At 39.1% G+C, this 15,297-nt stretch overlaps 1 protein-coding gene across 1 annotated transcript; it reads left to right on the top strand.

The window, feature by feature from the left end:
• LOC109917797 (WD repeat-containing protein 44-like) lies at positions 1-13,523 on the top strand. The gene is made up of 7 exons (XM_048604953.1): positions 1-22; positions 5,741-6,093; positions 6,317-6,418; positions 6,505-6,620; positions 8,913-9,040; positions 11,548-11,673; positions 12,296-13,523. The coding sequence occupies exons 1-7, from the start codon at positions 1-3 to the stop codon at positions 12,382-12,384; spliced, it is 936 nt and encodes a 311-aa protein (XP_048460910.1). The 3' UTR covers positions 12,385-13,523.
• Positions 13,524-15,297: the final 1,774 nt, after the last annotated feature.

The raw sequence follows: 15,297 nt of genomic DNA on the forward strand, positions 1-15,297 counted from the left end.
ATGAATGCACCAAGTTTCCCAGGTGAGTGCATTTGCAGGAAATGTTGCTTGCTGTACATGCTTGAGCTGTGTTTCAGAACTTGAGCAGCGGCTTCAGCCACTTGTATATCTGTGAGGCAATGTGCTACGCACATAGCATGTTTAGGGAGATGGTCGCACCATCACATAATTGGTTGGATCAACAGTCTTACAATCAGCAAAAGGAGACCGAGAACCAGCTGCAAAGTTTTACATCAACTGATCTTAAAATACCTAAATCAAGCATCTCTGCAGGATAACATGATTATACTTACTCCTTCCTGTTCACAAAACAATAAGAACTACTTTCAGTGTGGTGAAGATCTCTCACAGGACACTATTGTAAAAGCTTTACTATTTTAGTTAAACTATATAGGCAGTGAGAGAATGGATAACCAGGCAGGCAGTGAAGAGGTCCTTTGAAACTGTCTTGCTTACAAATCAATTTTCATTTTGGATACTGGTGAGGGTGATGGCTTATTAGTTGAGTGCAGCCAGTGCCAAGTTGGTGGCACCACAGGTGTGTCTACTATGCAAAGGGGAAGAAGAAGAATGGAAGTGCAGTCATGATAGCAGTTTCCATAGTCACGATCAGACAGGCATTTGTTCAGCTCATTGACATGACTCTGGATGGTATGTTGCTGTTCTTGTGCCAGGCTAAAGGATGTTATGGAGTGGCTGCAGGACCTGGGAGAAAGTGATCAGCCAGAGCTTCTGGTCCACATTGATGCTAGTGACTTGAGTAAGAATGAGGATGAGGTCCTGAAAGATTATTTCAGGAAGTGAGGTAGGCGATTGAAAGGTAGCATCTCTAGAGCAGTATTCTCAAGATTACTCCTAGTTCCATGTGCTAATGAGTTTAGACTTGGAAGAATTGTTGAATGTGACTGAAAAGCTGGTGTAGAAGGTAATATCAGATTTACCGGTAATGGAAGGATTTTGAAGAAACTGAGATCTGTACACATCCAAACATCCTACACTCAAAAAGAACAGAAATATCTTTGCAGAGAGATTTGCTGATGCTGTTGGGGAAGGTTTAAATTAGATTTACTAGGAGGTAGAACTGTAAGGGCAAAATCAGAGCAGAATCAGGATACTGAAATCTAGTGACTGACTGTGAAAGAGGAAGGAAAGATTTTAAAATTGTACAAACTGAAAATTGGCAGCATTAAAAGATATAAATGTACACAAAAGGAATGTAGTGAAGAAACTCAATGATGAGGGCACAGATAGAGACATGGAATATATATAATTGCTGTAACAGAAACTTGTCTTTAAATATGGGCAAAAATGATAGCTGAATATCGACCCATTAGGCAAGATAGGGAAGGGAATTTAAAAAGGGCAGCATTACTGGTGAAAGGATCAATCACAGCTGTGAGGAGGGACGGTATACTAACCGAACCATCAGATGAAGTGAAATGGGGATGACTTTAGAAACAGAAAGGGGCAGCCACATTGCTCAATGGGTAGCACATTCGTGGGCAAAATTTAGCGGAGCAGATTTACCAATGAATTTCTGAGTGCAAAAACAGTAGGGCAATAGCAACTGCAGACTTAACTACCCAAGTATCTATTAGGATACAAACAGTTTGAAAGACACTGGACGCAAAATATTTGAATTGCTTCTAAGAGAACTTCTGTCAGCCAGCCTGTAACAAGCTCAATGGAGGGTGCAATTCTACATAAAGTCTGAGGAAATGAAGCTGAGATGAAATAGTATTGGGTGACTATTTTGATAGTGATCATAATACAGTTAGATTAGCAACATTGTGGAAAGGGACAAAGAGCAGAAGTAAAAGTTCTAAATTGGGAAAAGGCTGACTTTACAAAGCTGAGACATGAAAAGAACTGGTTGCAGCTACTTGAAGGAAAATCAAAATCAAATCAGTGAGATACTGAAAAGGAGTTTCAACTGGCATGGAGTAGACATGTCCCCACAAAGAAAAGTGATGATAATTTCAAATCTTAGAGTCCAACTGCTAATTCAGAAATATACAAGGTAAGACAAAGCAGGATAATTATATACCACTAGGGCCAGATGAATTGTGTCCTAGGCTGTTTGAAGAAAACCAATGAGGAAAGAGTGATGCCTTGAGGATTATTTTTCAATCTTCACAAGATATAGGCAAGGAAGCACAAGATTGCAGGACTGTGAATGTTGTACAATTATTCAAAACGGATGCAAGAGCTCAGCCAAGTAATATAGTTGAGTCAGTATGACCTTGATGAGCACGTTACTGAATCAAGAATTAACTGTGACTTTGAAAGGCACAGATTAATCTGTTAGTCAACATGGTTTTGTTAAGGGAAGGTCATGTCTTACTAACTTAATTGAGTTCTATGAGGAATTAACAAGGAGGATTGATGACGGTAGTACAGTTGGGTGCTGTCTTTTTGGATTTTGGCAGGGAATTGACAGGGCCCAACTGTTAGGAAAATCAAAGTCCATAGGATACAGGAGAATGTGACAAATTGGATCCAAAATTGACTGTGACAGGAAATAGTGTTTGTAGATGGATGTTTTACGAATGGAAAGTGGGTTCTAGTGATGTTCTATAGGGCTCAGTATCGGGTCAGTTCCTCATTGTGGTTTAAATCAATGATTTTATACTTAAATGTATAAGGCATGATTGGGGAAGTGTGCAGATACCACAAAAATTGGTGTGAAGAGGATAACTGTTGACTGCAGGATTCTTTCAATAGTTCGATTGAGTGGGCAGAAAAATATCAAATCAAATTTATTCCAGAGAATTGTGGGCTTGTGCATGTATGTTTTGTGTATAGTTCTGGTCATTACATTACAAGAAAGACAATGTCAGTCTCACTGTGTCTCTAGAGAGAGTATACAGAGGAGATGTACAAGAACGTTGTCAGATTTAAATTTGCAGCTATGAGTAAAGATGGGATAGGCTATGGTTGTTTTCCTTAGAACAGAGGAGACAGAGAGGTGTATGTAATTTTGAAGGGCTTGGATACTGTGCAGAGCAAAGACATGTTTCCCTTCATGAACAGAGGGAAATTTACAGGGGGCATGGGTTTAAAATGACTGGTAAAAGAATTAGAGGGGATGTGAGGAAAAACTTTTTCACCCAGAGGGTGGTGGGTGTTTGGAATTCGCTGCCTAGTTCAGTGGTTGAGTAAACCTTCAACTCACTTAAAAGGAATCCAGATCTGCACCTGAAACATTGTAACCTACAAAACTATAGACCAGTACTAGAAAGTAGGATTCAAATGGAGTAGATAGCTAGTTTATTCAACAGCCATAGACATGTTTGAGCTAAATGACCTCTTTCTGTTCTGTAACTTCTCTCTTTCTGCTTTTTTGGTAATGAGTAACAGTTGGTTGAAGATGTTTCTACTTAACAGTAGAATCATGAGTAGATCATGCAACCCGCTAGATCCTATAATTTGGTCATGGCTGATCTTCTGCTTTAATTCCACTTTCTCACCTATTTGCCATGTCCCTTGATTTTCCCTAGACCAAAATTCTTATCCATTTTCGTCTTGGATAAATTCCATGTAGTGAAGCAACTGAACCCTCCAAGGACAGAAAATGCTGAAATTTCACAAGCTGACAGTGAAATGTTTGTCCTCATCTCAGTTTGAAATAATTGCCCCATCCCTCCACTTAGAACATAGAACACTGCAGCACAGGAACAGGCCCTTTGGCTCACTATGTCTGTGCCAACCATTCTAAACTAATCCCATCTGCCTGTTCTTGGTCTGTTTCCCTCTATTCCCTGCCTGTTCATGTGTCTTCGAAAAGCCTCTTAAACTTGGCTAACATATCTGCTCCTACAGCCTCCCTTGGCAGTGTGTTCCAGACACCTACCATCCTCTGTTCAAAAACAACTTTGTTCACACATCAACCTTAAACTTTCCCCCCTCACCTTAAACTCATGAGCCATTAGTATTTGAGATAGTAGGAACTGCAGATGCTGGAGAATCTGAGACGACAAGGTGCAGAGCTGGATGAACACAGCAGGCTAAGCAGCATTGTAGGAGCAGGAAGGCTGACGTTTCGGGCCTAGATCCTTCATCAGAAAATGAAGGATTTTCTGATGAAGGGTCTAGGCCTGAAACGTCAGCCTTCCTGCTCCTACGATGCTGGTTGGCCTGCTGTGTTCATCCAGCTCTGCACCTTGTCTCAGCCATTAGTATTTGACATTTTCATACTGGGAAAGCCTTCAACTATCCACGCCTGTCATTTTATGTACTCAGCTCACTTCTCGACCTCCGATGCTGTAGAGAAAATAATCTAAGTTTGTCCAACCTCTCCCGATAGCTAATACACTCCAATCCAGACACTATCCTGGTAAACCTCTTGTGTAACTTCTACAAAGTCTCCACATTCTTCCTATTGTGTGGCGACCAGATACACCAAACGTGGCCTAACTAAAGTCTTATACAGCCTGAGACTCTTTCCCGAGCCAAGAGAAACAATCTGTCTGCATCTACCCCGTCCAAGACCCCTTCAGAATCTTTTAATGTTTCGAGTAGCTCATGTCTTATTATTCTAAACTCCAGACAGCAGGCTGAATATATTCACTCTTTTTTACCTTGGAGTAAGCACTCTCAGACCATGGACCGTTCTGTGAATCTTTGCTCTACCACCTCTAAAGCAAGCATATACTTCCTTATCTGTGAAGACCAAAATTTCACATGGTACTCCAGATGTGATCTCACCAAAGCTTTGTATAATTGTAACAAGGTCGTCTTATTCTGTACACCAATCTCAGATTGTAAGATCAGGATGAGTATAACCTTGTTCCTCTGACCATTCCCTTTTAAAACTTCATGACTTTTTAAAAATAAATATTGGTTTTGTTTAATCAGCATTAAAAATAAACAAACTCATGCACCCTGCATTTTACTCCAGTCTACTACCTTGTTACTGACTCTTTTCAGTTTATACCTCTTTGCAGTCTGCCTTTTACTTCCCAATTGCATTCCCACCTAGGCCTGTGTTAGCTTAACCTTACCTACACCTATTGATTATGTTACCGCTAATAGCTATGCCAAAGAATATTATTTGACAGGGTGAGTGGCATCTTGTACTGAGACAGGAGGAAGTAATTTCATCTGTGCTTAAAGTTTCATATTTTTCTTTAAAAATGCATTCTACCACTGCTAATTGGAGTAAACATTCTATCTTTGCTATACATGCCACACCATATAACAGATCAAAACATTTGTAACTTATAGGAGTTTTAAAAACTTATTTTTGAAGAAAGCATGTTATGAAATCCCAAACCTCTGGAAGCACCACTAGAGAAAACATGTTTTTAAAAGTGGTTGTTGCTGCATGTGCCAATTTGACAGAGACTTTGTAGAGGGCAAGATCTTTCTCACATCGATTGGAAGAATGTCAAGTTAGTTTATTACAGAGAGTTCTAATTGTGGCATGGTTTAGGATTGGAAAATTCCTGCATCTGTTCAGGTAACAATGTTGGGGTGAACAGGAATGTTTTAAAATTAATATCATTCTGTAGGTTAACATATCCTCAACTACACTGGCATTTTATTCTGTATTATGTACTTAATCCTGTGGTTAGTGCAAACTGTGTAAATATGCTCAAACCGGAAAAGCAGATCACCTTCCTGGAAGAAGTTCTTTCCAGGTTCACTGTTGTCCAAATCAGAATGATAATTACTCTGAAGTTTGTTCTCTTTTCTTGCTTGATTCATTCTAAAAGCAGGCCAGCATGATATACGTGAGTTGTTTTCTCTAACTTGCTTTTTTCTGACTTGCTAAGTTTGCTTCACATTGACATTTCCATAGCCACGGAGGTGCAGAACCTGAACCCAAGTAAAATCCAAGTCTTGGACATACCAATAAGATTACTTCTTTGCAGCTTTTTGATTTTTTTTTTTCTGCAGGATGATAGGTACTTCTTAAGTGGATCACTTGATGGTAAACTCCGTTTGTGGAATATTCCTGACAAGAAGGTAGCATTGTGGAATGAAATTGATGGGCAAACAAAACTAATAACAGCAGCAAACTTCTGCCAAAATGGCAAATATGCAGTAATTGGAACCTATGATGGCAGATGCATCTTCTATGACACAGAGGTAATGCTAGCTCATTGGACAAGATGGATTTCGTTTCAGTCTTTGAATTGGCTTCCATCTACATTTTACCGTGTTACTGTGGTGTGATTCTTGAGGAAAACTTGATGTATCTTTGTTTTGTATGGACTACAGTTTTGAAAGGCTACTCTTGCTGAAAAATTCACAATCAATTTCTGTTTTAATAACATTCCTTAAAAGCTGTATGTACTCTTTCCCTCCCCAGCATTTGAAGTACCACACTCAGATACATGTGCGCTCAACCAGAGGGAGAAACCGAGTTGGAAGAAAAATCACAGGCATTGAACCATTACCTGGTGAAAATAAGGTGGGTATGTGTGTTGGACAACAGGGTGCAACAACTTGTGTTTCAATAACAGTATACATCTTAACATTTTGAACTCTTGAATTCAGATCCTTGTGACCTCCAATGATTCAAGAATTCGCCTGTATGACCTGAGAGATTTGTCAATTTCAATGAAATATAAAGGCTATGTTAATAGCAGTAGCCAAATCAAAGCAAGTTTTAGGTAAGTGTGTGAATTTCTTTATGATTTAGTATCACAGTTATAGTTTCTGCTGCATCTCCTAGTCAAGACAGTCCAGTTGTCACATGGATAACCAATGCTGCTTTCTCAAAATTGGTGTAAACTTAACGTTAATTATTAGTAAACCAAATTCCTAAGTTCCGACTTGAGTTTCTTTTTATGTGATGCTTGTTCATATTGCAAAACACAGTCGAAATGCAGGCAATATTCTGTGGGACAGTTGTGCAGATTTGGGGCCCATTTTCTTACTGGCTTTAGAAAACTTTAGCCTGAAAACAAAAGGAATAACACTTGTGTCTGAGTGTGTATACACCTCTCCCAAAGTGAATGCTTTCTCCAATTATATTTCATTGTGTGGCTTGGTAATGAGTTGTATGAAATACGGCACCGCTAGGAGTGATGGCAGCCATGCATTTTTACAAGTATCATTCTGGAGTAAAAATGTACCCATATTTAACACGCAGGACTCTCAACTTGCTCAGTAATACAGTAAAGTAGCTAGTTCCACCAACTATTTCCACTACTTTGAATTAGTCTGCTTCTGCTGATGCCTCAGCTACCTACTGAAACTTTCCTTTGTGCATTAGTTTCCTCTGATCTCAATTGCTGCAGTGATCTCCTTATCAGCCTGATACCTTCACTGTCCAGAAATTCAAACTTGTTCAAAATCCAAAGCCTAAGCTGCTTCAGGTGGCAAAGTAGATTATTGCCTATTCCAGACATCAGAAATAGAAATAGCAAATGCTGGAAATTCTCAGCAAGTCAAGCAACATCTATGGAGAAAGTAACAGGTGCTGTTTAAGTCTACAATTTTTTACTCGGAACACTAAAGGTTTGCATATCATGCTTATTCTTACTGATAGTGGCTCCTGGTTTCTTAGCATCTCCAATTTTAAATTTCTATTCCCTTCAAATTTCTTCACTGCCTTCATCTCACGTCGTACCACTTGCAATTATATATTACCCACCAAATATGGTCTCTCCATTCCTCTACTCATAAAGTCATACAGCACAGAAACAGACTCTTCGGCCCAACTCATCAATGCCGATCAGACATCCCAATCTGACCTGGTCCCATTTGTCAGCATTTGGCCCGTATCCCTCTAAACCCTTGCTATTCGGATATCCATCCAGATATCTTGTGCATTCCTGTGCTTTTAGTTGCCTTTGTCTCCCTTTCTGAATTTTGCTATTGAGACCACTCAAATCTTGTTCTTGAAGACCCAGTTATTGTGACCAAGATTTCAGTAACTGCTTCCTATCTTCCCTTCATCTTGACATCAGTTTTCTTCATGCCTCTCTGAAGTGCTTTGGGTTGCCTTTCTTTAAGGGCTTTAGTGTAACTAAAACTTAGTTATTTTCTGACTTGAGTCCTAGTTTGGACCTCCTAAGGTACATTTCCATCGAAACTGTTGACAACTTAGTCATGCTTTCACTCTGGATATTATTGCGTAAATGGGGAGGTGGGAGAAAGGGATAAAATATTCTTGTGAAAACTGTAAATTATTAATTAAGCTTTTCCAATTTACTCTTGGTGCCATGGATAGCTTGTATTTAGACAGTATTCTTGTTCAGAAGCTTGCTTTGGACTTGACCAACCAATTGTTCCTTTTGTGTTCCATATTATCTGGTGATTAAAGCAACATTGCAGTTTGATTTCCTCCTCAATTACATCCATAGATGCAATTTTCAAAGGATACCAAAGAATATTTCCACAGATCTGTTCTCTGCCCACTTCATTCCATTGTAGGCTGTAAAGAGCAGCCAACTTGTTGTGCAAGTTTTTTTTTGGCACCTCTAGTTGACAGTAGGCCTTATACACTCAATTTTACTACGTAGAGTTGACTTTCACTTGGGAGAGACGTTATAGCACTGATTTGCATTTGGGTTATAATGAGGGAAGGAAGGATTTCTTTATACATTTGCTGCTCCACTGATCCTTCTGATTCTAGCCCAGTTATTTACCAGTGGGCTGATCCTGCCAGGAAACTGGGAGGAACCCAGCTGATAAATGGGAATGGTGGAGTTGAGTAGCGCAACTGTAGATGAGATTGTGCTTCCTGTAATAGTTTACCCTTGTTTGAACCGTGCTGATTAAACTAAGGTTAATGCAAGTTATCTTTGCTAACTGGAAATCATTCAACCTGATTCTTGTGCTTTGTAGTTGTATTTAATGCTGCATTGTTAATATGATTTTAAATTATTCTTCCAATCACTTCTCTCGCCATGTGTATTCGAGACTTTTACATGCTTTGTGATTTTATTTCTTTTTAGTCATGATTACACTTATATAATAAGTGGATCTGAAGATCGATACTTATACATTTGGAGCACTTACCATGATGTCAGCAAGTTTACTTCAGTGAGAAGAGATCGCAATGATTTTTGGGAAGGGATTAAAGGTAACTCATCCATTAAGCTGGTAATTCCATAATGATGCATCATACAAAACAGTTTTGAATTTCTCTATTTAAGCCTCTAAATAAGAGTGACTCATTCATTAAAGAAATCAATGCTTTTTTAAAATCACTCAAAAAAAGGGACATTAATGAAAACCATTTAAAAAATTATCTTGGAGCCAATAATCAAAACCTCTGCTTTAAATAATCAGCTCCAGCTTTCAAAACTGAAATTTACAAAGGATAATGGTTGTCTTTTGGGATCATATTGTAAAATCTTTCCTTTTAAACAATAATTGGCACTGAAGTTAAGCAACTCCCTTGAATTATTATCATTAGTGAGCAAAGTCATTAATTCAATTCTGATGAAGAGTCATCAGCCTCAAAACATTAAATCTGCTTTCTCTCCACAGATGCTGCCAGACCTACTGAGTTTCTCCAATTTTTGTTTTTGTTTCCAATGTCCAGCATCCGCAGTTCTTTGTTTGACATGAATTCAGGGCTGCTGTTCTGCTTAGAATATTACTAAGTTTTTGTTTGTTCTGAGAGGCTCAGCACACCTTTCAAATCACTGTTTTGATATAAGCACCCCTTCAAACATTAAAATAAGGCAGTAAAACAAGCCAAAGAATTAGATACTGATCATTAATTGGGTTTGGTGTGAAGAAGATAAAAATTAGTTAGAAACAGTGCATGTAATTTTGTTTGTTTAAAACAGTGTTTGAGTATGTTTTGTTAGTAGCTTCAGCAGCATACATTTCTGAAAACGTTTGCCTGTTTTAGACTTCTAGGTGTATACTGAATTTAACCTACAACACTGCTTCCTTTGAAGCAATATTTGTGATAAAACTGGGCTTCCTTGCTACTGACACTACACAAATTATTGAGATGAACAGATCAATGGAGATTCTTCCTTGACAACAGTGTGGAAGCTGCATTCTTAACCTTGACCAAATAACCACAGACGGTGAACTGAGCTCAGTGGCTGTGGACCAGTCTGATTCTATTAAAAATATTCCAGAAAATTCTGTCCTGTGGCTATTTCCTTCATTCCCTTGCGGATGTCGTTAGTGGATTATGTCTATCTGTTGGATATCAGACAGAAGTCTTGTTCATCAGATGATCTGATTATATGCTTTAATTTGTAAGAGTAGATCCCAGCAATAACGGTTTGACCTTCATCTATTCAATCTGGATAGATCAACCATATGAATAAAATTGTCTCAGTGCAGCTACTGGTGTTCAAGGCATTAACTTTTTTTCTGGCTGGAGGTCTGTTACTAGTAGTGTTCCACAGGGATCCATACTGGGACCTCTACTGTTTTTGATACGTATAAATGACTTGAATGAAAATGTAGAAGGGTGGGTTAGTAAGTTTGCAGGTGATATAACGATCAGTGGAGTTGTGGATAGTGTAGAACTTTGTCAAAGCATACAGATCAGTTGCAAATATGTGCAGAGAATTGCATTTTAATCTGGCTTAAGTGTGAGGTGCTGCTCTTTGGGAAGTCAAATATTGAGGAAAACTATACAATTAATGGCATGACCCTGAACAGCATTGATATATAGACAGATCTTGGGGTTCAAATCCAGGGTTAGTGGGGGGTTTAAGGGATTTCTAGATAACCACATGGATATGCAAGGGATGGAAGGATATGGACCAAGACCAGGCAGAAGGGATTAGTTTAATTTGGCGTCATATTCGGCACAACATCATGGGCTGAAGGGCCCATTCCTGTGCTGCACAGTTCTGTTTTAACTGCTTTCTCATCAGCTTGATGTATATTTGTGATAATGTTTATATATTATGCTTCATAGTTCTACTCAGAGAAAGCAATTCTCATTTCAGGAAGTTGGAATTGGTTTAAACATTGAATTGCTGACCTGCAGAATGAAATTATTTACTTATATTTAAACACACCTTTGCTGCCTCTGTTCACTATCAAACTTCTTCAATTCCATTCCTATTTAATACCCAAATCATTACAGGACACAACAAGGTCATTCATGTGCCATCTGTCTGAAGCAATAAAATCTGTCTCTGTAGCTCTGTGTGTCTGTGTCTGTCTGTGTCTGTCTGTCTGTGTCTGTCTGTCTGTGTCTGTCTGTCTGTGTCTGTTTGTGTCTGTCTGTGTCTGTCTGTCTGTGTCTGTCTGTCTGTGTCTGTCTGTCTGTGTCTGTCTGTGTGTGTCTGTGTGTGTCTGTCTGTGTGTGTCTGTCTGTGTGTCTGTGTCTGTCTGTCTGTCTGTGTCTGTCTGTCTGTGTCACCTTGTCGAGGTATCTCTGTGTCACTTATTCTATTAGTCACACCTTCGCGCTCTGAAGCCAAAGTACTTCTCCACTGAATGTCTGTTGAAAACAATACGAATCCAATAACAATTCTTTTTAACCTCCGTTGATCTCAAGTTGCTTCATGATACTTTAAGCATTGCCAAATATGAAACCTTGCTCAAATAGGTTAGTGCCATTAATTCTACAGTTAATTATAACCTCCCTTTTCTTACATGAAGCACATAATGCAGTTGTCACTTCAGCAATATTTGCGCCAAATCCAAGTCTGATGCTGTCTGATGCCCCACCGTCAGAAAAAGCAGAGGGTGATGGTGTGACTATTGATACGGATCATATACCTTCTGGTAAGTTATCTACTTGTTCAGATATTGTAAACTGTAGAGTGTCATAGATTAGTAAATAATGTACTTTTGTATAAGTATTATTGCCTAATTGGAGAGTTTTTGTAATGATGTCACATTATTTACGCTGGAGAAAATAGGAACAACTGATTACACCAGCAGGATTAATTCACAGGGATTTGATTTCTGTTCAGGAATACAAGGCTTGTTCTTGATTCTGAGCTGGCTTCCTGACCAGATGAATTTTGTTGGCATTTCTGCAGAGTTGTATGTTTTGGCCCATTCTTAAAAATAGGTGTGTGTTATGTGGCTTTGCACGATAGGAGGAGGTCATGCCAATGAGTTCAGCTCCACAGAAATCAAACTAATTTAACAGACTTAAAGGCATCTGCAAAAGAGATGAATTCAGAGAGCTCACTTTAAATGGGAAATAAGGTAGAATGTAGTCATAGACAGTCCTTGAGAAGGGTGGAATTGGTGGTGGTAGGTAAGGAAAACTTTTGTATATTTTAAGGAACAACTTTTCCAATTGTGTAATGGATGAGTAGCAGCTGGTGCATTCTGTTAAGATTTGCGCATATAAAATACTGTACACAATCTCTCACTAATCTCTCTTTTGTATCAGGTGCATTGAAATCTGATATTACTGAAGTACTCTTGTCTGCTGATTTCACTGGAGCGATCAAAGTTTTCATCTGTAAAAAGAAGAACTAATCGCTTTATGGTAGCATATTGAAACCCAATTTGAATGTGGTACCTTATTTGTTGAAAACACATGGGTTTTTAATTGCCATTGGATTGAAGCAGAAATCAAAGTATTCCAATGGCAGACAATGCTATTCACTTTTTGAACCTCAGTATTTAACAGAGTTGGATGTTGGAGAATTGATTTGATAGCAAGCCATATGGTTGTTAATTGTGGAAGCTGCAGAAATAATTGTAAATATCCTTTGGAAGTTAAAGGCAGAAAACTAGTCCGTTAAGTTCCTCTTTGTCCAAGTACAGTATTGTAATGTTTATGTATTGAAGTTGTAGATATGTGCGGGTTCTGGTCTGGGAATCAGTTATTAGGTTTTCTGCTTCAAAGAATGTAAATTTATTCCATAGCTCATTGTGTGCCTTGTAAGAGCTGATTAAAAATGATTCTGGCAGAACTGTGCAGCCATATTGATGGCAGACTGCACATACTAATACTGAATGCTGTATGAGGCCATTCTGTTCATTGGGGCTGAACTGGTGGAAAAAAAAAGTACTGTATGCATTCACATAAGTAGAACTAGGAAGTTCCATTTTAGAAACTGATGCCAAGTCAAACTAATCACTTGGAAGAACAACTTTGTTCCATTTGCGGCACTTGATTTGAGGGTGGTGGGGAAAAAGTTTGGACAAGCTGTTGTAAAACTTAAGTTGCATTCTTTTCAGAGTGCAAAGAGACTGATAATCTGGCGACATTTTTTCCTTTATTTGTATGTTCAATTATCGCAGTTTCCTTTTTTACTTCGTGTACCACTTTACAGATGTCAGAATTTACTTTTGTTTTTGCCAATTGTTATTTTACTAGAACTGGGCAGAATGAATCTTTGACTGACCTTTTACTATATTGTGTCGTATTTTGATCACTTGATGTCAAACTAGTGTGTATATTGAAGTCTTGAATTGGAATTTTGTGGTAAATATTGTCAAGAAAATGTGTACTATTGCAACACAAGGCTGTCAAATAAGAAAGTCTGTGTAAATAAGACAATTCTGTACCAATGAAATAACATTTCTGGATCTACGGTGCTAGAAAATGTTGTTGATGGTTTTAAAAGTCTGAAATAAGCAGAATTTATAAATAAAGGTTGCTCCAAAAAGTTGTGTTCTCTTTAAACATTTAATAATCACACAAGGCTTGATGAGGCCTCGAGTCACAATGCATTTGGATTACCTCCTGAAACTGCTGTGCCACATGTACGTGTATAAGAAACTAAATTATGATGATGCAGCAGAAACTGGACGAGGAAGACCATGTTATTAATTTGTTTCTGGTTTTTTGAGATATTTGCTGGGAAAGAATTGATACAGGACTGAGGACAGAATAGACTAAGAGCAGAATCGGGCCATTCAGCCCATCAAGTCTGCTCCACCATTTGATCATTGCTGATACGTTTGTCGATCTGTTCTCCTGCCTTCTCCCTGTAACCCTTGAATCCCTTACTAATCAAGAACCTATCTATCTCTGTCTTAAATACACTTAATGATTTGGCCTCCATTGCTCTCTATGGCAATGAGTTGTACAGAGTCACCAGCTTCTGGCTGAAGAAATTCCTTCTCATCTCAGTTGTACAAGTGTTGTCCCTTCACTCTGAGGCTGTGTCTTTGTGTCCTGATCTCCTCCTAGTGGGAAAACCTTCTCCACGTCCTCTCCATCTGAGCCTCTCAGTATCCTCCAAGTTTCAATTGGATCCCACCTCATCCATCTCAACTCCATTGAGTGCAGACCCAGAATCCTCAACTGCTCCTCATGACAAACCCTTCATCCCCAGTATCATTCTTTATAATACTCCTCTGGATCAGCTCCAGCACTAGCGTATCTTTTCTTAGATGTGGGGCCCAAAACTGCTCTGAACATTTCAATATTTCAAATGCAGTCTGACCAGAGCCTTGCACAGCTTCAGCAGTCCATCTCTACTCTTGGTTTCCTCCCTTTAGAAATGAATGCTAACATTGCATTTGCCTTTCTAACTACCAACTGAACTTGCATATTAACCTTCAAAGTATCCTGAACTAGGATTTCCAAATCCCTTTATGCTTCAGATTTCTGAACCCTTTCCCCATTTAGAAAATAGTCTGTCTGTATTCTTCCTCCTGAAGTGCATAACTTCACACTGTCACATTATATTCAGTCTGCCACTTCTCTGCCCGCTCACCAGCATGTTCAAGTCTTTCTGCAGCCTCCCTGCTTCCTCGACATTACTGTCCCTCCACCTATCTTTGTGTCATCTGCAAACTTAGCAGCAATGCCCTTCATCCAGATTGTTAATGTATAATGTGAATAGCTGTGGTTCCAACACTGACCCCTGCAGAACTCCACTTGTCACAGGCTGCCAGCCTGAAAAAGACTCCATGACCCCTTTGCCTGTTAGCCAATCCTTTATCCATGGCAGTACCTTGCCTCTAATATCATGGGTTCATCTTATTTAGCAACTTCTATGCAGCACCTTGTCAGAGGCTTTCTGGAAATCCAAATAGATCATGTCCACTGACAGTCCTTTGTCCAACTTATTAATTACCTCCTCAAAGCATTCTAACATTTGTAGGGCATTACCACCCCTTGACGAAGTCATGCTGACCCAGCTCTATTTTACCACACACTTCCAACAACACCGCCACCTCATGCTGAATAATGGATTCTAAACCTTACCAAGGTCAGGTTCACCGGCTTAGTTTCCTGTCTTCTGCCTCCCTCCCTTCTTAAACATGGATGTTACATTAGCCATTTCCTATCCTCTCGGACCCTCCCTGACTCCAGTAATGCCTGCAAGATCACCACCAACGCCTTTACAATCTCCTCAGCTATCTCCTTCAGATCTCTGGGGTGTATCCACCCACTCCTGATGATTTATCCACCCACTCCTGATGATTTAT

The sequence above is a fragment of the Rhincodon typus genome, chromosome 14 (assembly GCF_021869965.1).
Source record: "Rhincodon typus isolate 14 chromosome 14, sRhiTyp1.1, whole genome shotgun sequence".
In the NCBI taxonomy this organism is placed as follows: domain Eukaryota; kingdom Metazoa; phylum Chordata; class Chondrichthyes; order Orectolobiformes; family Rhincodontidae; genus Rhincodon; species Rhincodon typus.

What these genes read in the sequence shown, in the direction of transcription:
- LOC109917797 (XM_048604953.1), top strand. Translation starts at nt 1, where the DNA reads ATGAATGCACCAAGTTTCCCAG. An exon ending in CAAATCAAAGCAAGTTTTAG is followed by an intron (nt 6,621 to 8,912) that starts GTAAGTGTGTGA and finishes ATTTCTTTTTAG; the next exon opens with TCATGATTACACTTATATAA. An exon ending in TTTTTGGGAAGGGATTAAAG is followed by an intron (nt 9,041 to 11,547) that starts GTAACTCATCCA and finishes TCTTACATGAAG; the next exon opens with CACATAATGCAGTTGTCACT.